This window comes from Achroia grisella, unplaced genomic scaffold (assembly GCF_030625045.1).
Source record: "Achroia grisella isolate CSIRO2021 unplaced genomic scaffold, CSIRO_AGI_Agris_v1 utg1173, whole genome shotgun sequence".
Taxonomy (NCBI): domain Eukaryota; kingdom Metazoa; phylum Arthropoda; class Insecta; order Lepidoptera; family Pyralidae; genus Achroia; species Achroia grisella.
This window is the reverse complement of record NW_026712589.1, coordinates 1,820,832-1,844,708: the sequence shown is the minus strand read 5'-3', so window position 1 is coordinate 1,844,708 and position 23,877 is coordinate 1,820,832. Positions and strand designations below refer to the sequence as shown.

Genomic DNA, 23,877 nt, shown 5'->3' with positions numbered 1-23,877 from the left:
TGTTACTCAATTTTTACAATATATTATATATAATGGTATTTTTTTTATTATTCATAAAATTAACTATAATCTACATGTTTAAAAACCTGCATATTTAAAAAAATCGGATTACTCAAGCGAATGAGCTAAACATAGGTCTTTTTTCATGTGAATGAGCTAAATTTAGGCCTATTTCATGTGAATGAGCTAAATAAAGGTTTTATTTCATGTGAATGAACTAAACATAGGTCTTTTTTCATGCGAATGAGCTAAACATAGGTCTTTTTTCATGTGAATGAGCTAAACATAGATCTTTTTTCATGTGAATGAGCTAAATTTAGTCTTTTTTTCAGGCGAATTAGCTAAACATAGGACTTTTTTCATGTGAATGAGCTAAACATAGGTCTTTTTTCATGTGAATGAGCTAAACATAGGTCTTTTTTCATGTGAATGAGCTAAACATAGGTCTTTTTCCATGTGAATGAGCTAAATTTAGGCTATTTTTCATGCGAATGAGCTAAACATAGGTCATTCTTCATGTGAATGAGCTAAACATAGGTATTTTTTAGAAGAAATAGATTTTTTCAATTGCGTGTAATTCTAAAACATTCTAAAGAAAATCTGAGGAGTGTGAAATATTGATATTGCATGCATTATCCTACGGACAAAAATTAATTATAATTTTAATCTCTTGGACATATTTAATAATTCTCATATTTATTGTTAAACATAGCTCTTCTTTCGGTGAAAATTTAGTTTTTAAAACAGAATGTAATTTTAAAACAGATTTGTTTAAAGAAAATCTTAGTAATGTGAAACTTAATACCTTATCCTATGGACAAAATTTCAATGATTACTTATTGTATACAATTTTTATAATAACACGTTTTGTTTGGTTCTGTGAATTTTTTTTTAATATTCTGATGGTGCACATATTCGTGTCTGCAGCCTTAATATTGTTGTGATGATGCTATGTACAGTTAGAAGCCCGTTGCTGCCTCCACGCTGCGTGGAATCCAGCAGCTGAATCCGAATCAGAGTCACCGTCTTCGCTAGTGCCAATTTGAGCTCGTGGCTGAAAGAAAATTGCACACTTATAACTCCAGATGGAACGGTCAGAAATTAGTTTACGCCCTCGGCGGTCTAGGGTCCGTTCAAGTATTACGTAAGTAGATTTATTACAATTATTTACCCCCCATCCCTCTTGTCAGCAAAAGTAAGCAAAGCTTACCAACTCGCCCCATGATTACGTATTTTTCAATTAATGTATGGAAATGGAGATCTTTGGGGGAGGCCTATGTCCAGCAGTGGACGTCTTCCGGGCTGCGATGATGATGATGATGATGATATTGTTTTTTTAGGAAAGACAAGTGGGGGTTGCAATTTGCGTAAAAAAGTAAATAACCACCGATGACGTAATCATAATCTAGACTCCCCATGACATATGACATGGGGGTTGTCATCCATAATAAGCAAATCAAAGCAAAAAAAAAAAATAAAAAAATAAATGGGTCATTAAAACAATTTCAAAATTAAACTTATAAAATATTTATTAAAAAAAATTCTTTTACTCCGTAGACGAACTTTTTGATGACTGACTGTTACTGTGACTGTTATGTGTGTGTAATTTGGACATTATTACCATTTAGTGATTTTATTGTTAATTTTGACATTGTTGTTTTAGATTTAGATTTAATTTTGTATTTTGAAATTAGACACAATAATTATTCTTATGAAAAAAAAAAATAAAAAAAAAAAGTTTGTATAAATTTGACTCTTAATTTACACCATTTGAATTTACACCCAAATTGTCAAAATTCCACACGGACAAAGTCGCGGGTACAGCTTGTGCATTTATATCTTTATACATATCTGTATTGAGTTGCAACATCGATTTCGACAGTCTGTTATGGTATTGTAATATTGAAATATATATACTTAATTAGAAAATAATATTATAAAGAAAAAGTCGGAGTCGTATCGTATCAACAGCTAGGACTGATAATATGCATGTAATAAAAAACGGTTATTTCAATATTACAAACAGACACTCCAATTTTATTTATATGTATAGATAAAAAAATAATTTCACAGTTTTACAGGTCTCAAGGACCGCAGGACCTATCGTCGTGGAGATCTTTGGGGGAGGCCTATCTCCAGCAGTGGACGTCTTCCGGGCTGCGATGATGATGATGATGATGATGATGACAGGTCTCAAGCACAAGTAATAGCCCTTAATAAAATTAAAAAGAAGGCTATAACAAACCTGATCGGGAGTTGAAGGCGTACTCCTACTGTGTGATGCGACTCCCCTACGTCCGCTGGCGGCCCGGCGCCGTACTTTACTGCTCATCGGCGGTGGCATCAGTTTATCATCATTCTGAAATAACATCGATATAATTTATACTAATATTATTAAACGGAAGAGTTTGTGTGTATGTTTGAACGTGCTAATCTAAGGAACTACCTGTTCAAATTGAAAAATTCTTTTTGTATTGCATAGTTCATTTGTCGAGGCTTTAAACTATATATCCGTCATACTCGTGAACGGGTGCTGCTTGTAGGGACTGGTCTGCTCTAATCACTATGACTGATTTCCTCTTATTCATTGTTTAACCAGTTGGTTATGTATTCAATATTTTTTCTTTTTGAGTATTTAATTGAATTAGTGCTAATCGGTGGTTTGTATTCACACACTTAAACTTAAATTGTAAGTAAGAATAAATTATTTAAAAGAGCAACACACAAGTTTCTTGCTTGTTCTTCTTGTGATGAGACAGCATTCCGAATGAGCGGTAGATTAAAAAAAAAATGTTATGACTATTCAAAAGTGCTTCAATGTAAGTTTATTTGAATAAATGATTTTCTATTCTATTCTATTCTATTCTATATAAAATTACGCTACGATCAATAGGAGTGGAGCTGCAGTGAAAACTATTGCAAAAGGTGGGGAAACGCAGGCGAAGTTGGGCGGGTCAGCTAGTATAACAATATAGAAGGGATTGCGACTGTTAGTAATGAGGGTAGTCTTATTGCTAACAATATAGCATGTCAGATCGAAACAGGCCACTGTCCTTTAAACAAACATTTGTGCAAAATAGGTGCTACTGAAATTCCCCTTTGTCGGAGCTGCTTTGAAGCCGAAGAAACGGCTGCTCACGTAATCCTGGAGTGCTTGCAGTGGCCACACAACGAAAACAAACCCTCGGAACGGTGAGGTCGCTCCGTGAAGCTCCGTGAAGACATCAGGCGACTTCTGCTCTTTTAGGAGGAGCTTGGCCCAGATGAGAGACTAATCGCGGAGTATAGAGTCCAACTTACATTACAGGTCGACCTCCACGCGGTTCCCCCAGAAAACCATCATGGTAAATTCAAATTCAAAATATCTTTATTCATGTAGGTCTATTACAGACTCTTATGTTATGTCAAATCTACGAATCTATCTGTCGAAATTTCCGTACAATGCGGCATGTGTTGAGAATGACGACTTTTTGTATCAGGTCTATTGTAGAGGAGGGGATCTGCAACGTGTCTACGTGTTTGATAAGACTTTTTTTTATATATATATCTCCCTTTGATGGAGTATCAAACTTGTCATTGCGGGTGAATAACAAACAATGACAATTATAAAAAAAATGATTATTATGACAAAAATTTGCGGACTATTCTACAGGTGTTAAGAATTACAGCTTTTTGGAGAAGTATGAAAGTAAGTGGGTGAAGCTGTAATATTTTGAGGCTAGAGTGTAAGGATGCTGGAAGGACATCTGTGGGCGAGATAATAATTGGGAGAGATTTCACTGTTTCTACCTGCCATTGCAGTTTTTGTTCTTTTGCTAGATCAGTATACTTAATATTTTTTTCTGTATGTGTTGATAGAAGATTATGTGTATTTGGTATTGCAATATCTATAAGGTAAACTATTTCATATTATTATTATTATTGTAGTATAAATAAATGATCTTTTAATTTGAATATTATATGATACTTCATACTATATTATATTCTTATATACTTGGTTTGTGAACTGTCGACAACAACGAAACCTACTGGTTTCGTTGTTGTCGATCGTTCACAAACCAAGTTTATAATATTTATATTATAGACTTATAAATTACATTTCAAATAACCTGTATATTGTCTGCAGAGCCCCACGTCTTGTGTAGTTCGCCATCGTCCGATCGTCTGTCCTCTCGATCTTTACCCGACTTGGCCACGTATGCTGAAGACCTGGGTGTGCCGACGCCCAGGAAATTGCTGAACGCTTCTGTAGTTCTCTTGACTCGTACATTCAGCGAGCCGATACGCAGAAAGCTTTCTTTTTCTAAAAAATCAATGTAATTATTTATTAAAACATAGATATATAAAATGATATACCTTCCGATGTCTGTACGTTTAGATTTTAAACTACTGAACAACTGTTGTTAAATTTGATTCTATGGGAAGGTTTATATATATAATACATGTAAACACGTGCGAAGGCAGGGCGTGTAACTAACTATTAAGTATTATAAATTATTTTGATTTATAAGAGATTATAATATATATATTGTTTATTTATAAATCTTTAATTACAGAAACCAATTGTATATTCATAATATTAGCTGATATCAATAGCTTAGGGGCTGTTCAAGTATTACGTAAGCAGATTTATCACAATTATTTACCCCCCATCCCCCGTTGTCAGCAAAAGTAAGCAAAGCACTTACCCCCTCCACCCATGCTTACGTAAACATTTCTTAATTAATGTATTGTTTTTTTAGCAAAGACAATGTGAGGGTTGCCATTCGTGTAAAAAAGTAAATTACGACCGATGACGTAATCATCATACAGACTCCCCCACCCCCATGTCATCCAAAATAAGCAAAGAAAATACCCCCCGCCCCCCTATAGTGCTTACGTAATACTTGAACGGCCCCTTATACGAATTGATCTGATCTGATAACTATGTATGATTTATTTTGTGCATTCAAGTAACTTATATATCCAATAATAGAATAGAATAGAAGTTATGTATTATACAAGTAACTGTTTATTTATTTGTCAACTTTGCTATTTGACAGTTTGTATTCATACGGAATTCTGAAAAATGTAATTCTGAACAACATTTCTCTCTCTCATTCTTCTTGTGATGATTTGCGTTCCGAATGAGTGGTAGATTGTATACAATAAAATTGGAGTGTCTGTTTGTAATATTGAAATAACCGTTTTTTGCTACATGCATATGTATATAAATACGGTATACACACCAAAATAACATTTTTTACAATCTTTGTCTGTCTGTCTGTTTGTTCCGGCTAATCTCTGAAATGACTGGACCGATTTTGACGGGACTTTTTTGGCAGGTATCTGATGTAATATATTTAACAAATATCCAATCTGAATACTGAACTGGACGGTAGGGAAAAATACGTTACGTTCATAAGCGGCTAAAATGACCTGCATGAATAAATGATTATTGAATTTTAATTTGAATAAGTTGAATTGCTATTTGCCACGATGTGCTAACTGATCTGACTTTATACTCATCTTATAATCCTCCACTGGAGCCCTGCCACCGTAAACTGTTAGCACAGGTGCGTGCATCATTTCATTTAGACGTAACATGATAAAAGATATGTCTCACATTCCTGTAACTTCACAGGCCTATCGATCAATCGAAACACAACATACAAAGCAATCTTCAAATGACACCAAGGTTGTGAGTATGTATGTAACATTTTTTTATGCAACGTTGGTGGCATATAGTCATACGGGCCATCTGATAAACGTTTATCCTACAAACTCATGAAACACCAGGGCTGTCACGTTTGTGTTGAAACTTAAGAAACTTTCCAGAAGAAATCTTGTTGTTTTGAAAATTGTTTCTTTATACTACGATGGTGGTAAACAAGCATACGTCCCATCTGATGGTAAATGGTTACATAGTCTATGGACGTCTGAGATACCAGGTACATGTTGCCAACCCTTAAGAAACCTTAATATATCCTGTTTGAAAAACCCCATGCTGTAGTCTCTCGAGAAAACCTCGACAGGTAGTTCATTTTACAATCTAAGTGTACGCGGGAGGAAGCTCCTCTGAAACCGCACTGTCCGAGACCACTTACAACATGTAATATTAATTAGAATATGACAATAAACAATAAGCACATATTTAAATGACGAGCTCGATGGTTTAGCGGTTTAGAACACCGCTTTACAACCGATGGTCGCGGGTTCGATTCCTCGCACGTTGCAAACATTTATATTCGTGAGTATGAGTGTTTGTATCGGTCTGAGTGTTTTTTATGTATATTATGTATGTATTGACAAAAAAAGTATTTCTATTAATTGTCTAGTACCCATAAGATAAGCTCTGCTTACTGTGGGACTAGATGGCGCTATGTTAATAGTCTAATAGTTAAAAAAAATCCTATTCGCCTATCGGGTACTGCTTTTATATGGCAATCCCGGACGGCGCAGTGTTAATTGTCCAGGGTTATTTAAAAAAAATATCTGTATTAGCTTATTGCATATATATATATTTATATGGCAACACTGGTATGCCTTATAAAATAAACACATTGGCAACATTTTTTAAAATCTATCCTAAGGTCATGAATAATGCATTATTAAAAAAAATCCCAATAAAATAACAATACAAGACATACACAAGTGACAACACCATACGCACCCCTCATTTGCCATGAGCTGCACCGCCATCCAACATCCGTGTTTATTGGCTACGGTGTTGCTAGTAAGAAAATCAGTTTTCCGATGCGATTCGACAAAGTCCTTTTTTCTAAAGGACATTACATCACCACTAGATCTTTGTATGCGTCTTCACTTTGTATGATCATCATCATCTCTTACGTGCATGTGCAATTTTATTCAAGTGCTACTATATTCCTGAAGTCCTTATACCAGAGGTGAGCAACTTTCTACATCAACGGGCCAATTTAATTTTTTATTTCTTTTAGCGGGCCGTACATAAAGTGACTATTATAAATTACAATACTTATAATGAATATTTTACAAAACTTTATTTATAATAAACATTACAATAAAAATATAAAAACTAATGATTTCATATACAAATTTTGATGCAAAATGAAATCTCGCGCAAACGCGGCGAGTTCGTATTACGTTGTGAACAAGACACGTGATGAAAGAAAATGAAATTAAGGAAATTGTATCGGTTTAGTATGTACTACCATTTATTATATTATATTGACGGCCTCGGTGGTCTAGCGGTTTACCACACCGCTTTACGTCCGATGGTCGCGGGTTCGATTCCTCGCACGGCACAAACATTTGTATTCATGAGTATGATTGTTTGTATCGCTCTGGGTATTTTCTATGTATAATATGTATGTATTTACGAAAAAAAAAACTATGTATTTGTATCAGTTGTCTAGTACCCATAACACAAGCTTTAGCTAGCTTAACTTGAGTCTAGATGGCGCTGTGTGAATTGTCCTGAGATTATTATTATTATTATTCTTTATTTTTTCTCAGCTATTGCTGGTTTTCTCCACACTTACGGGCCGAAACCAAGTAAGTGCAGAGTGTGTGTATGTGTGTGTGCGCGTGTATGTATGTGTGAGTGTGTGTGTACTTATTGTGTGCCTGGTGTGACTGGTGTTATATCATTTTCATCGATTTATTATTATTATTATTATTATTATATTTAATTTAGAACAATATATTGATGGTAAAAAGCCGAAAAATGAATTCAATTTTAGAAACGCGTGGCTGGCCACATGTACTAGTTTAATGGGCCGCATGCGGCCCGCGGGCCGCGTGTTGCTCATCTCTGCCTTAAACTATTATACATTCTATAATTTTACAAACACATGTTAATACACAAAAACAAAGTGTGTGATTTTGTAACAACTGTGTAATACTAAATATTATACACTGGTGTTATATATATACTAGCTGTGCTCGCGACTTTGTCCGCGTGGAATAGACGACGAAATATGAATTTTCATACAAACTTTCATCCCCTGTTTTATTTCACCCCTTTAAGGGTAAAGTTTGTACAAAATTATATATATATACTAGCTGTGCCTGCGACTTTGTCCGCGTGGAATAGGCGACGAAATATGAATTTTCATACAAACTTTCATCCCCTGTTTTATTTCACCCCTTTAAGGGTAAAGTTTGTACAAAATTATATATATATACTAGCTGTGCCCGCGACTTTGTCCGCGTGGAATAGACGACGAATTATGAATTTTCATACAAACTTTCATCCCCTGTTTTATTTCACCCCCTTAAGGATAAAGTTTGTACAAAATTCTATATATATACCAGCTGTGCCCGCGACTTTGTCCGCGTGGAATAGACGACGAATCATGAATTTTCATACAAACTTTCATCCCCTGTTTTATTTCACCCCCTTAAGGATAAAGTTTGTACAAAATTATATATATTTACTAGCTGTGCCCGCGACTTTGTCCGCGTGGAATAGACGACGAATCATGAATTTTCATACAAACTTTCATCCCCTGTTTTATTTCACCGGGTAAAGTTTGTACAAAATTTGATTGTTATATTTATTTCTATTTAATCAACGGCTTAAAAAATAAAGCCCTAACTTGTAGCTTTAAAAATGACAATATTTCCAACGAAACATTGGTCTCTCCTTTCAACCCATTAAAACCCTTTTTTCGGATTAAAAAGTAGTCTATGTCCTTTCTCAGTATCTAGAGTATTTGTGTACCAAATTTCATTTAAATCATTTCAGTATTATAGTATTAGTAAAGATATATATTTATGTATATAATAGTAGTATGATACAGTGCGATATGTACAGTCATTTATATTTTTTATATTACTTCATAAACATATCTATTACTTTACATATATATTTACATAGTAGAAAATGAACTTCAGCTGTTCACTTAGATATATTAAAATACGCAACACAGTTCAATGCAATTGTTAGCAATAGATAGTGATTTAAGAGAAAGGTTTATATGTATAATACGTGTACAGTCGTGTGAAACTGCGTGGGTGGCTAGTCCTAAATATAATAAATAAACTATATATAAAGATCCTAATACTAAATAAATATAGCAAATGCAACTTAGCTGGAGACAGAAGTTGTACTAGTTTAAATATTGCATGAAAATCATATTTTCTCAATTCATCTTTATTGATTTGAATATATACCTACAAAGACCAAATTCTTTATAATATACATAAAATAGTAATATATATATCTATAGTACAGCCTCGGTGGTCCAGTGGTTTAGCACACCGCTTTACTATCCGAGGGTCGTGGGTTCGATTCCTCGCACGGTACAAACATTTGTATTCATGACTATGTTTGTATCGGTCTGGGTGTTTTCGATGTATAATATGTATTTATTAACAAAAAAAAAATGTATCCATGTATTTATCAGTTGTCTAGTACCCATAACACAAGCTCTACTTAGCTTAGGACTAGATGGCGCTGTGTGAATTGTCCTGAGATATTATTATTACATTATTATAGTACGTAATGAAAATTCATTAAAAATAAACAGTTATATAAATACATTATAGTGAGTTTTAGAAATTAGCTACCACCTAATTAATTAATTTATTGACATCAAAACTATGCGAGCCTTACAGCTTCCCAATATGCTCAATTAGCAAAAATTATACAAAAATATGATATATTAATAATTAAAAAAAAAAAATATATATATATTAAAACAATAACAACCTACAATGTTACAGATTACATAGGTAATCCTTTGCCATTCTGTCAAACTTCAACAAGTCAAATAAATATATCCAGCTCTGGATATCGGTTACCGACACCGTTGAGTAGACTCAATGCAAGAGTAATGAGCTGTCTGTTCTTATGTATGCTTAAATCTTTAAAATCCGCAACGGATTTTGAATCGGTTTTTTTAATAGATAGAGTGATTCAAGAGGAATGTTTAATATATAATACATGTACACTCGGGCGAAGCCGGGGCGAGGAGCTAGTATATATATGAATACAATATATTAATATACAACCAATAAGCTTACAAGTGTGAAATCAAATAAGAGTGCACGTGTGGGAAGAATTATTACTTTCAGATACAAGACAGGTGATTTTTTTGTAATATCTTACTTGTTACATTATTCATTGTTATTGGAGATATTCGTATATCCGGTGGGGCTGTATCGGGACGCTGATTGTCAATATTATCAGCCTCTGTAATATAATCTCATTTAAAGTAATAACCTTAATACAACGAATCCCAAAATAACGATTAATCGATGTAACGAACCCCAAAATAACGATTTCCTCGATTTAACAAAGCCCCTTGAATTGCTTAGTAATTAATTGGGGAAAAGATTTAATGTTCAATATATCTTTACATTGTGATCTTTTTTGTTAACAACATTTTAAAGACTGTAAATTTGATATAACGAAACCCAAAACAACGATTTTCTCGATTTAATAAATCCCCTTGAATTGGTCATAAGAGTCAATATTAAATATAACCTTACATTGTGATCTTTTTAGCAAACAACATTTTAAAAACTGTAAATTTGATATAACGAAACCTAAAACAACGATTTACTCCATTTAACAAATCCCCTTGAATTGCTTTGTAATCCCCTTGAATCGATCATAGCACTTAATGTTAGATATACCTTCACATTGTGAACTGTTTTTTGTGAGCAACCTCTTCAATAAAGTGCAAACTTAACATAACCAACCCCAAAATAACGATTTTGTCGATTTAACAAACTCTTCGTAATCCCCTTTAATTGTTCATAATAGTTAATATTATAAACGCGAAAGTTTGTGAGTAAGAATGAATGTTTGTTAATCTTTCACGCAAAAACTACTGAACGGGTGTTGATGTAAGTTTACAGTAATATAGTTTATAATTTCACGCGAATAAAACCGCGGGTACAGCTAGTGTTAAATATACCTTTACCTTCATATAACGAACCCGAAAATAACGATTTTCTCGATTTAACGAACTCTGCGTAATCCCTTTGAATCGGTCATAATAGTTAATTTTAAATATTACTTTACAACTTTTTTCGAGAACAACAACAAATACAGCGCAACCTTGAAGTAACGAACCCCAAAATAACGATTTCCTCGATTTAACTAATCTTCATAATCCCCTTGAATTGCCAAAGATTTATGTTAAAATTTCCTTTACATTGTGAACTCTTTTCGCGATTAACCTCTTAAATACAACGCAACCTTGATATAACAAACCCCAAATTAATGATTGTACGAGTCAAATCTTTCGATCTTTTTATAATGAATTTTCAACTATACAAAAAATGTAATATTTTATAATTATTCAATGTAATCAACCCTTTATATAACGTTCCTACCAATAAACGACCGTTAAACCTAAGTATGATTATTCACATAGTTATTAAGGGTCATTTATTACAAGTTCTAGTTTTTAAATAAGGTTAGTCGACATCACAGAAGACCGAAGAGCTGGCAGCTACCTCGGATAACGAATTATACTAGCTATTCAAAGAGGGAACGCTGCCAGTATCTCCGGAACCTTGCCTAAAGGGCCTTTTAATAACATATTTTAATTATTATATTATATTTTCTAAAGTTTTTAAATTTAGATATTTAGTTGTACAATTAAGATATGTAAATACATTATCTAAATAAATACAGTAATTTAACAAAAATGTGATTTTATTTATTAGTAGAAGTTATTTTTTAATAAAGTGAGTACTTAATGTTGAAGTAAATAAAACTACAGAGCAACCACGTTATAACAAATAATAGACTAACCTTTTAGTGTAATTACATTACCTTTCTAAACACATTGACAAAAATATATAACTCGATCCGACCAAATAGGGTTACCATAGTAATACAATATATATATAAATGCTATATATTTAATAAAAATTAAAAGTAAAATACAAACAAGAATAAATACATGAATAAATTATTTTTGACTTGATTTGATTTGAATAGTATAGTAGAATTATAGGTAATAATACATAATTAATACATTTGTATGTAAAAAAAAACAAATAATACATAATCTTTACTAAAACTAGTTAAGTTAAAATATTAAAACATTCGATTGACTAGTTTTATGATCCAATTACAGAATATAGATTTGAAACCGATCTTAACACCTCCCAAAAAAAAATTTGTTCATTAGATAAGATGGATATTATAAATGTCCACATATATATGTCTGAAATTGCGACCACAATTAGTTTTACTATAATTATAAGTAATCTTTATGTAAAAAAAAAACACGTCGCCGCTGTCCATTCGTTTATATCTTTTAAATTTCTCAACGGATTTTAATGCAGTTCTCAGCAATAGATAGAGTGATTCAAGAGGAAGTTTTATATGTATAATACATGCGTGTTATAGTATAGAACAAGCCGAAAACTTCAAAGATTTGCAATGCACCCGTGCGACGCCGGGATGGCTCGCAAATACATTATAAAATATATCTAATGAAAAGAGCTGCCAATATAATATATATATAATAATAATTATCAAGAAACTTGATATTATTGCGACTGGACTTAAAAATTAATTATTTAAAATTATAATTTATATATTTATGGCGACTGGGAATTACAAATTAATTATATTAAATTGTGATTTATATATCATATATATAAACATATATACATGTATTATATATGTAAACCTTCCTCTTGAATTACTCTATCTATTAAATAAACCGCTTCAAAATCCGTTGCGTAGTTTTAAAGATTTAAGCTTACGTAGATACAGACAGCGACAGCGACTTTGTTTTATACTATAATAATGATGTTAATTTGCTATAAATTTAAGAATCCACTTATATATTATGTTTTGTAATTATTTTTCTGGTTTACACATATGCTGTGAACATTTAATTTAAAAATTTAATTATTTTTAGGCTATGATATCTGATAAGTTTAAGACTTTCCAGAAAGCGATTATATTAGACTTATTATTTAAAATATAATTATGTACATTATTTAATAAGTTACATACTGCGGTAAGAGCCAGGTGACAAACATGTGTCCATATGTCCTGAATATTGCTTGGGTTTTCTTCCTGACCAATCACGAATATTTGGGTCAGCATCTGAAATCATCATATGACAGTAAAATTAACAAAAGATTAATAAACAAAAGAGCCGAGTGTGTTTTTAATACACTTGAGAGTGAACAGAATAAATAATTACGATACTATAGTTTGGTCAAATAGTGCAGTGTAATATAACTTCAGTATTTGCGTTTATAACGCATGCGTATTTGAAGTGCTGCTTTAAATGGAGCAATCCAGTCAAATAGATGCAGCCTGGAAAACTATATTTCTGATTATGCGCCATCTGTTGGTGTAGATAGAAATTATTAAGCATTGACTAATCATGTTAATTTTTATATTAAAGATTGTGCAATCGAGATAACCTATCAGCAATTATAAACAAACACAGTCAGCTCTAGAAATTATTACATAAAATTCCAGTACTAAAGTGTAAATAATATCTGAAAATCAAATTTAAAATATCGTTATTCATGTAGGTCTACTACAGACTCTCACAACATATCAAATCTACCGTCAGTTCGGAATGATTTCGAGACGAGAAGAACTGACAAGAAACCTAACTCGTATATTTTACAAATAAATGTTGTACATGTTTACAATAACACAGATTCATTAGCATCCAATTTGACTGACCACCAGCATGTGCTATTGCAAAAGCAAAGTCAAATTAGTGTCCGTAAACTGAACAGAGCAGTTCCCACGAGCAGCAAATGTCTCTTCAACTTGATAGATTTAATATTTATCGAGGGGTGGTGCTACTGTATTGGCCATAAACTTAAACCGAACTCCTACAGAGGGCGGTAGTGTATGATTAAGAACTTTTAACAGTTGGTAACGAGTTTTAAGTGACTAGTGACTGCTGGCGACTCTGTCCATGCGAGCCGCTAATTCCTTCCGGGAATACGCTGTCTAGAACCTAACTTTTACATATGAGTACTTTCTAGAAGTTTCCCTGCAAAAGATTGCATGGGAACTGTGAAGTTATCGCTTTTGTAATGCATTTTTAACTTACGTAGTTTCCGCACTGTTCTCTTTGCGATATATACGTATTGATAAAGTATTGAGATATAAAATATTATTATTTTATTTATTTTATCCTTTATTGCACTATTTAAAATTATGCACAATTGGCGAGCTTAATGCCATATGAATAGAATAGAATAGAAAATCATTTATTCAAATAAACTTAATTTAAGCACTTTTGAATAGTCATAACAATTTGTTTTTTATCTACCACTCGTTCGGAAAGGTGTCTCATCACAAGAAGAACGAGCAAGAAACTAAACTAAGCTAACCATTGGTATGGGTAGAAATAGAAAGCGGATGGGTAGTAATGGGAAAAGTCATACTATACGGCAGCATAGTGGATATGCGGAAGTATATAACCGTACAATACTTGAGCGACTCCAAAATATGTCCATACGATTCATATTTGGTCTCCGTAAGTATGACCACATTTCCAATTTTCGCAATCAACTCAAGTGGCTTCCTATTCGTCTTCGCAGGAATTTTCACATACTATGCCTTCTTTACACCATTCTTTTCCATCCCTCTACTCTAGAATATCTAAAAACTATTTTTTTATTTCACTCTAAATCCCCCGGTTCTGCTTTGCGTAGCACCAGAAGCCTTTGTCTGACGATCCCTGCTCACTCCTCTACTTATTATTCCAACTCTTTCACTGTCCAAGCCATTCGCCTTTGGAACTCTCTACCACTCTCCATTCGATCGGCTCAATCTCTTGCAATATTTAAAAATCGTCTAAGGCCTCATTATCTGTCCCTATAGCAAATTTTTTTTTTTCCTATGTAACTCTGAAATCTTCCAATATGTTGAATATATGTATGTATGTCTATTAATTCGTTTGATAATTATAGTGTCTTGTGTGTGCCATGTACCTCTTCTGTGTATGTTAGTCCTATTTTGCAGGTTGTCTGTAAGAAATTGCTTATAGCGATACGACCGCCTTTTGATCTTAAATTTCTATTTGTTTTTTTTTTTTGTTGTATTTTTTCTATGTGCACAATAAAGAGTTTATTATTATTACAATAAGTAATTTAATGGAAGAAGAGAGAAAGAATTTAAATCGATGAAGAGCACGCAGAATGCCTGTAACCCTGAAACCTCAACCATATGGAAATGCCAATTAAGTGTTGAATCAATTGACCGGCCCAGATTATTTATATAAGTTAATGCACAAAATACCAAGGTAAATACCAATAGTACATATAGCGGACATAATTTAGTATGATGCAGGCAAAGATGCGCGGGTTAGTTAGTATGTTATACATTTCACGAGTGTGAATCCGCGGGCAAAGGTAGTAAGATATGAAAAAAATATTTACCATATGTGTCAACTAGGAGAGTATAGACGTTTTCATGACGAAACTGCTTCGCGATGTGTAAAGGAGTATATCCCTGAAATAATAGATTTTTTAATTAATATAATAGAATAGTAAAATATCAAATTAAACCATGATGCGACCAGTTTACATGAAAATAAGAACGCAAATACGTGAATAATGATATTCAGAAAGAAATCTTGATTTAAGTTGACGGCAAACAGAGGAAAAAATTAAAAATAGAGTTTGACACACGCCTTCTTTTAAAATATCTCAATAACGGTAAGTAATAAGAAAAATTGTTTTAAATAAAAGTTGTAGAGAAAAAAATTCCGCACAAAAAAGGTCTTCTTCATTTTTTCATTATCTGCTGTTGTTTAGCCACAAAAGATGAAATCTGATGGACGCAGCCACTTGCAATGGCTTTACTTTGTACTGACTTATAATATTTTTCTACGCATAGATTTATTACTTATAATATATTCTACGTATATATAATGCCTTTATTATATACAAAATATCTGTCAAATATTCACTGATATTATAATAAAAAAATTATAAAAGTTTTTTAAGTTCTGTATTAATATTTTATCTTCTTTTTATTCATATGTTCCGGTAGTTTGTTATATACATATATATATATATATACCCCAAACTAAGTTTGGAGTTGGAACCATCTGATATATAATCTATTCTATAGAATAATTTAGTTTTACATCTTGTTTTTTTTATTATAATTAGGATATTTGCGAACAAATTTACATACTTCCAATATATAAGCACATAGAAGAGCTGGAACTTTATTATTGATAAAATAATCATAGTATCCTATTTATTTAAACAAAAAAAATATGTTAATGTACCATACAGGTATGCAAAGATCTGGCCATCTGTTACATCCCCGCTCCACATATTGCTAGTTTGGTTTCAAATATTTATATTCAATATTATCCGAGATATTAAACTTTGCTGGATATTGCTGAATATATACAGTTCTGGCAGATGTTCGAATACGAACATATAGTAAATTTAATATTGTAGTGGGTGTTACAATTGAGAGTAGATAGCTGTATTGTACTAGTTATGAACGAGCGCTCGCAGTTTATCGGCCTCAGTGTTTTAGCGGTTTAGAACACTCTCTCTATTTCTGACGGTCGCTGGTTCGATTCCTCATACAGTATAGCTATCTATCACCATCGCATCATTCGCTATTGATAGGTGATTTGTCCCGACACGCTGGAAAGTATGGAATCTTGAACCGTGCAGTTTCAGAGGAGCTTCCTTCCACGTACACTGGAATGAACTATCTTCTGTAGGGAACGAGATTGTTAGTAATATAGACTAATAAACACTTGCTGGCAATGTACCATGTCGGGTTGGTCTCCACGGCGTTTCCCTGGAAAACTGCCATTTGCTAGGATGGGCTCAGTGATCTGATTTCATACTGATGTCTCTGATGAAACCTAGCAGGTAGTTCATTCTACATTCTACGTTTACGCGCTCCTCTAAAACTGCATTCTTACAGACCACGTAGTTTCTAGTGTGTGGAGATGAATTCCCTGTCGTGACAATTGAATCAAACTACAATAACCTTCCTTCCAATCGAACCCCCATCTAATTCAAACGGGGAACGAAATTACGACGGCCTGTGCCGAGGTTCAAACCTCTAGTGGTGTACTCAGACTAAAGTCGTATCCGTCAGGCGGGAGTTGGCCTTCAGCCGCTCCATAAATCCTTGGTTTGGAGTGCCATCTGCACATCGCAGTGCCTGCGGCCATCAATTTTAGAGTAGTAAAAAAACTTCAATAACCATTTTAAACTTTGACGTACTTTCAAGTAAAATATAAAATACTTTAATATAAAAAAAAGGTACAAGATAATGTACTAATAATGTAAATCTTAAGCGGTGTAGATAGCTCATAAAACTACAATATAGCGAGTAAAGATCGCTAAAAGAGGACGTGACGTTACCAACCCTAGTCTACAAGCAGTGAGAGAGCTATAAATTCACAGACTTACCCCATTCTGCACCCGTCGATCGACCACATGAAAAAGAAAGTAATGACAATTTAATGACAGCGTCAAACAGGCAAAATAAAAGGCAAGTAAATTTGATTGGACGTAAAAGCTTCTGGGTAACAGTAAAAACTGAGATTACCCTTTGCTTTTATTGCTTTAGCAGTAAATACTTGAGTTACAGCTATTTAAAAACAATATAACAAATATAATTTCTTTTAATCTGATTATTAGGACATCATTAACGAAATAAACATGTTTATAAAACAATGTAATTAAGTATCGTGTATGTTTATAGCATAGGGGACAAATCAGTTTGCGGTTCACTTTACCATCAGGTGAACCGCACCCGTGACACCAGGGGAACTGCAAGTGCGTTACTGGCCTTTTAAGAAGGAACAAGCTCTTTTCCTGAAGGCTTTGATATCGTATCGGTTATATAAATAAAAATAAAAAATATGAATAATCATTCAATAAAAAAAACTGAGCCGCCCATGATCACCAGTGGAATTGCAAGTGCGTTGCTGGCCTTTTAAGAAGGAACAAGCTCTTTTCTTAAAGTTTTCAATATCCTATAGGTTTTGTAATTAAAAAAAAAAAAATTGTTGTACTTTTTAAATCGCATTTATAATCCGTCCAATCGTTTAGTAGCTACTGACAGAAAAAGGTCTAAAGCTCTGATTTTCGTATGCCTTTTTCAAATCACTCCAGCATCTTTGCTGGGTATACAATTCCGTACATGAGTTAAGGAAGGGCCGTCTAACGTCTAACACATTTAGAACAGGGCTTTCCGATCTTGTCGGATTTTTGTCGCTTCTGGTACAACAACCACTTCGGGATACCCTAGTATTGTCTTCCAAATATCTTTATGTTATAAATAATTACTCATTTTAAATTTACATAATGAGTCCCTTTTTATTACAGATATATATTGCATTACTTACACCGGAACTCGAAATTCCTCGTGTGGTACTACCATCATTAATATTAAATATTATTTTGTAAAAATATATAACAAATATCCCTATAGTTATAATTTTTTTGTTAGAGCATTATTGCTGGATAACGTGCTAGAAAGATCGTAACTATTGAAGTTACGATTATGATTTTTCTAACAGGAAACCATCGTGATAAATTTCTGGTGAATTTGCCACGATGTGCTAACTGACCTGACCTCATGCTCATCCTATCATCCTCCACTAGTGCCCCGCCAGCGTATACCGTTAGCGGAGGCGGGTGCACCATCCCATTATCATCCATTAGAACAAAAGTATATATCTTATTAATATTATAAACGCGAAAGAGTGTCAGTATAGATTGATGAAAGTTTGTTACTCTTTCTTGCTAAAACTACTGAACGGATTTTGAAGAAACTTTACAGCAATATAGCTTATACATCAGAATAACAATGGCTATAATATAAAAGATGTTATTGGGTAAGTGTGATACAGAGGAAGCTGCGCAGGTCAACGTCTATTCCACACATGTACTCCATAAACGTATGGTTTAAGATTTTGTTTACTAAGATAATATGGATGGAGTAAGAAATAAATAGTAATGAAATGAAATGAAATTAACGCTTAAATGTGGTTTTACATATAAGGTTTAATCAACATATATTAGTTCTACACAATAATTTCCGATTTATCAGTTGTAGTTTTATATATAACTAGCTTTTACTCGCGGCTTCGCTCGCATTGAATCCATTCGTTCTAATCTACATGTGTACAATATTTCATAATGATCGGTTTAGTAGTTTTTGCGTGAAAACGTAACAAACATCCCTAATTTTACATGTATAATATTATTATTTTACATGGATAGTATTCACATTTATAATTTTCAATCAACATGTGTCTCAATATATTTATCTCCAAATATAGATAAATAAATACATTATAATCTTTATGTATAAAAATTACGTGTCACGTTGTTTGTCCGCGAACTCCTAAACTTCTGAACCGGTTCATTTTGGCCCAACTTGAAAGATAGGACAGTTTACATGTCAATTTATAGTTGCCAATAGTATTGTATTGACGAACTTTAGCCACAACAACACGCGTGCTAGTAATACATAAGTAAATTAAAATAGTGAAAAACACTCACCGATCTTTCGTTGACAAGCTGACGTGTTACACCAGCCAGTAACTTGACCAAATTCTCGTCACCTCGTTTACACGCCCAGTGCATCGCGGTCTGAAAACCAAATGATCCTACATTGATTACTTGCTATAAACATTACGACAGTTGTCTAGTGGCGTAGCACAGCGATTCACGTCTGATGGTCGCGGGTTCAATTCTATGGTACATTTGTTTCATGAGTACTATTGTTAGTATTAGGTTTCTATGTATATTAAGTATTTACAAAAAAAAAATTGTACCTACATCAGTAGTCTAGTACCCATAACACAAGCTCTGCTTACCGTGGGACTAGATGGCGCTGTGTAAATTGTCCAGGGCTATTATTTTTATTATTACACTAGCTGTTCCCGCGACTTCGTCCGCGTGGAATTTTACTTTATTTATCCAATTTAAAAGAATTCTTCTAAAATAAAAGTAGTCTAAGTTACTTCCTATTACATCAGCTATCTACCAAAAAAAGTCCCTTCAAAATAGGTCCAGCCATTTCAGAGATTAGCCGGAACAAACAGACCGACAGACAGACAGACAAAAATTGTAAAAAATGGTATTTTGGTGTATGTACCGTATTTATATTTATATGCATGTTGTAAAAAACGGTTATTTCAAACAGACACTCCAATTTTATTTATATGTATAGATGATACAAACTACAAAAATATTACAATTTATGTTTTAAAATTTACTACCTTACCACTGATACTTAGTCTATATCACATTTACTTAACATTTTTTTTTTATTTATTTAAACTTTATTGCATTGTACAATAGGAGGGCTTAAAGCTAGCATTCTCTACCAGCCAACGTTAGGGAGTACAGAGATAGTCGATGGCGGTTTAAAGAAAATACAAATATATTAAATAGATATACATATTATAAATAATGAAATATGACATATAAACACATAATATATATTATAAACAAACTACACATATAAACTATTAAACACATATTACAGTACTATGAGATACGAATTAAAAGATATTCATTAACTCTTTTTTTAAAAGTATATTTAGAAGAAGTGCACGGATTATTATGTCGCCCATATGTTTGTACCGTGCGAGGAATCGAACCTGCGGCCATCGGAAGTAAAGCGGTGTTCTACACAGTTAGACCACCAATAACATTCATCATTATATCGCCCAACATGTAATATAAACTCAATCATGAATATAAATGTTTGTACCGTGCGAGGAATCGAACCTGCGGCCATCGGAAGTAAAGCGGTGTTCTACACCGTTAGACCACCAATAACATTCATCATTATATCGCCCAACATATAATATAAACACACTCATGATTATAAATGTTTGTATCGTGCTAGGAATCGAACCTGCGGCCACTGGAAGTAAAGCGGTGTAAACCGCTTGACTACCGAGGCCTTCAACATATATATATAATAATTAGGATTAAAACTTATTAAAATGATCACGGTAAAAATACCACGAAAATATTGTATAACAATTTTTAGAATTAGAATCAATTCTACATTAGATATTAGAATTAATTCTAACAAATTATCATATAATTATAATAATAACAATCTCAGGACAATTCACACTCGCCATCTATCACAAGCTTTAGCTAGCTTAACTTAGGTAGTTAAGCTAGCTAAAGCTTGTGTTATGGGTACTAGACAACTGATACAAATACATAGATTTTTTTTTGTAAATACATACATATTATACATAGAAAACACCCAGACCGATACAAACAATCATACTCATGAATACAAATGTTTGTGCCGTGCGAGGAATCGAACCCGCGGCCATCGGTAGTAAGGCATTGTGCTAAACCGTTAGACCACCGAGGCCGTCAAATAATTCGTTAATTATTAATATTAAATCGTAATTAGAATAAGTATTGTCGACTTATTAGAGATTCTAATCCTAATTCAAAAATATCTATAACCTTATAACACCAAACAGAATCACGAAAGAGTTTTTAGTTTGAGAAACAAATTGCATGATTGTAGCCCTTTTATTTTTATATATGTAAAACATTTTGATGGACAATATAATATCGAAATTATAGCTCCACATAATCGAAACGTATTAGCGTGATTTGCATCCAGATTAAAGATTATATTTTATCGGAGGTATGTGTTATTAGCATAGTTATATGAATTAGCTTACTATCATCAATGGCCATTTTAAAAAACGTTATGCTAAGCATAATTTTACAGAACCGGTGTTTAGATAAAGAATTAAATATGAACCATGTTTAGTGAACGCGAGTTTATCTTGTACGTGAGCTATTAATAGTACCCTAATTTTAGATTAAGCCACTACATATTGTATAAGTAGTACTATTCAATTATTTAATAGCTTTTTTATTAACTATGAGTTACAAGTTGTTCAGTAGTTAACTATTAGGTACGTAAAATTCAACGGCAATTGACATGTAAATTATCAATGATCTTTTCATTTAAATTGTGTTTAATGTCATTTATGAATGGACGGGCTCGGTGGTCAAACTGTTTAGCACACAGTTTTACTGCTGGTGGTCGCGGATTTGATTCCTCGCACGCTTGCCATTTGTATTCAGAAGTATGATAGTTTTTACCAGTCTGGGTGTTTTCTATGTATATAATATGTAGGTATATATTTATGAATAAATATATATTTATGTATTTGTATCAATTCTCTAGTACCCATAACACAAGCTTAACTTGGTTCTAGATGGCGCTGTGTGAATTGTCCTAAGATTATTATTATTATAAGAGTCTGTAATAGATCTACATAAATAAAGATATTTAGATTTCATTGATGTCATTTATATCATCGTAATCCTAATGAAACTTATAACATAACAAGCTACTCGCCCCGTCTTCGCACGGCTGTACATAATAATAATAATAATCATCATCTCAAGACAATTCACACAGCGCCATCTAGACCCAAGTTAAGCTAGCTAAAGCTTGTGTTATGAGTACTAGGTAACTGATATATATACATAGATGTATATATTTTTGTACATACATACATATTATACAAAATACACAACGCCCAGACCGATACAAACAATCATACTCATGAATACATATGTTTGCACCGTGCGAGGAATCGAACCCGCGACCATCGGTCGTAAAGCGGTGTGCTAGACCGCTAGACCACCGAGGTCATCAAATATGTATGTACATGTATACATGTATTATATATATAAACCTTCCTCTTGAATCACTCTATCTAGTAAAAAAAATGGCTTCAAATTCCGCTGCGTAGTTTTAAAGATTTAAGCATACATAGGGGCAGATAGCGACAGCGACTTTGTTTTATACTATGTAATGATCTATGTAATAATGTATCGGTATCTACATATCCGCTGGATTATGATTTCTGATCAGTTTTAAAGAGTATGGCTCGTTCTAAACAATATTATAATTTTGAGTCCTCAAAGTAATCCATAACATTGGCAGTAAAGAATTTTCACATGGAAAGAGTGCGTGCTTCTATTTCTGTCTTAACATTTAAAGGTGATGATGTGATAATTATAAGATATGTCCAATATTTCATTATTATTATTATATTATTAGAAGGAAAATGCCAGACAGTGTAATTACACTGATCAGTACAGAATCAGTAAAGTTATTTGTGAAGTTTATCTGGAACCTGAGGCAAAGTGCCCTTACATTTCTAGGTGGACATTGTATTAAATATTTACATCCTTTTCTCTAAGAAGTTTAAGAGATATTATATTATTAGATCGAAGAATATAAACGCAATAGTTTCAAAAACAAAAATGTTTAGACGTATCTTTTAATTATTACCAACTGTATTAAACATATCAACCTTCCTCTCACTCTATCTATTGCTGAAATTGCATTAAAATCCGTTGCGTAGTTTAAAAGATCTAAGCGGACAGATAGGAGGAAAGGACATTGTTATGGACTGTTGATCTTATTACTAGCAAACTACCATGTCAGGTTGACCTACACGCGGTTTCCCTTGGAAACCATCGTGATAAATTCTTATTGAATTTGTCAAAATCCGTTGCGTAGTTTTAAAGATTTAAGCATACATAGGGACGGACAGAGACTTTATACTTTATTTTTTATCACCGTTTAAACCTTCCCTGGACGTCCACGAATATTTCAAGACTAAAGTTAGCCAAATCGGTTCAGCCATTCTCGACTTTTAGCGAGACTAACGAACAGCAATTCATTTTTATATATATAGATACATATATATATTTTTGTTCTGTTTATATTTTGTTGCATTTTGTTTATGTTTATAATTTTTCACCGCCAACAATTATTCTCTGCACCACCTATGGTTGACTGGTAGAAAATGCCGCATGGTGTTAAGTCCGCCAAATGTACTATACTATATATTATATTGTGTGCATTAAAGTTAAATAAATAAATAA

The 23,877-nt window shown here is 33.0% G+C and overlaps 1 protein-coding gene across 1 annotated transcript; it reads right to left on the bottom strand.

The window, feature by feature from the left end:
- Positions 1-774: 774 nt before the first annotated feature.
- Positions 775-19,560, bottom strand: LOC131851249 (uncharacterized). The gene is made up of 6 exons (XM_059201720.1): positions 19,477-19,560; positions 15,358-15,430; positions 12,956-13,048; positions 4,110-4,303; positions 2,246-2,359; positions 775-1,054 (listed from the first exon to the last, which is right to left on the bottom strand). The coding sequence occupies exons 1-6, from the start codon at positions 19,558-19,560 to the stop codon at positions 950-952; spliced, it is 663 nt and encodes a 220-aa protein (XP_059057703.1). The 3' UTR covers positions 775-949.
- Between the last annotated feature and the right edge of the window lie 4,317 nt (positions 19,561-23,877).

Bases quoted from the DNA above. Each gene is read 5' to 3' on its own strand.
- LOC131851249 (XM_059201720.1), bottom strand. From the start codon at position 19,560: ATGCACTGGGCGTGTAAACGAGGTGACGAGAATTTGGTCAAGTTACTG. The intron at 15,431-19,476 runs GTGAGTGTTTTT...CTATTATTTCAG, and splicing joins AGCTTGTCAACGAAAGATCG to GGATATACTCCTTTACACAT. The intron at 13,049-15,357 runs GTAAATATTTTT...TGATGATTTCAG, and splicing joins TCTCCTAGTTGACACATATG to ATGCTGACCCAAATATTCGT.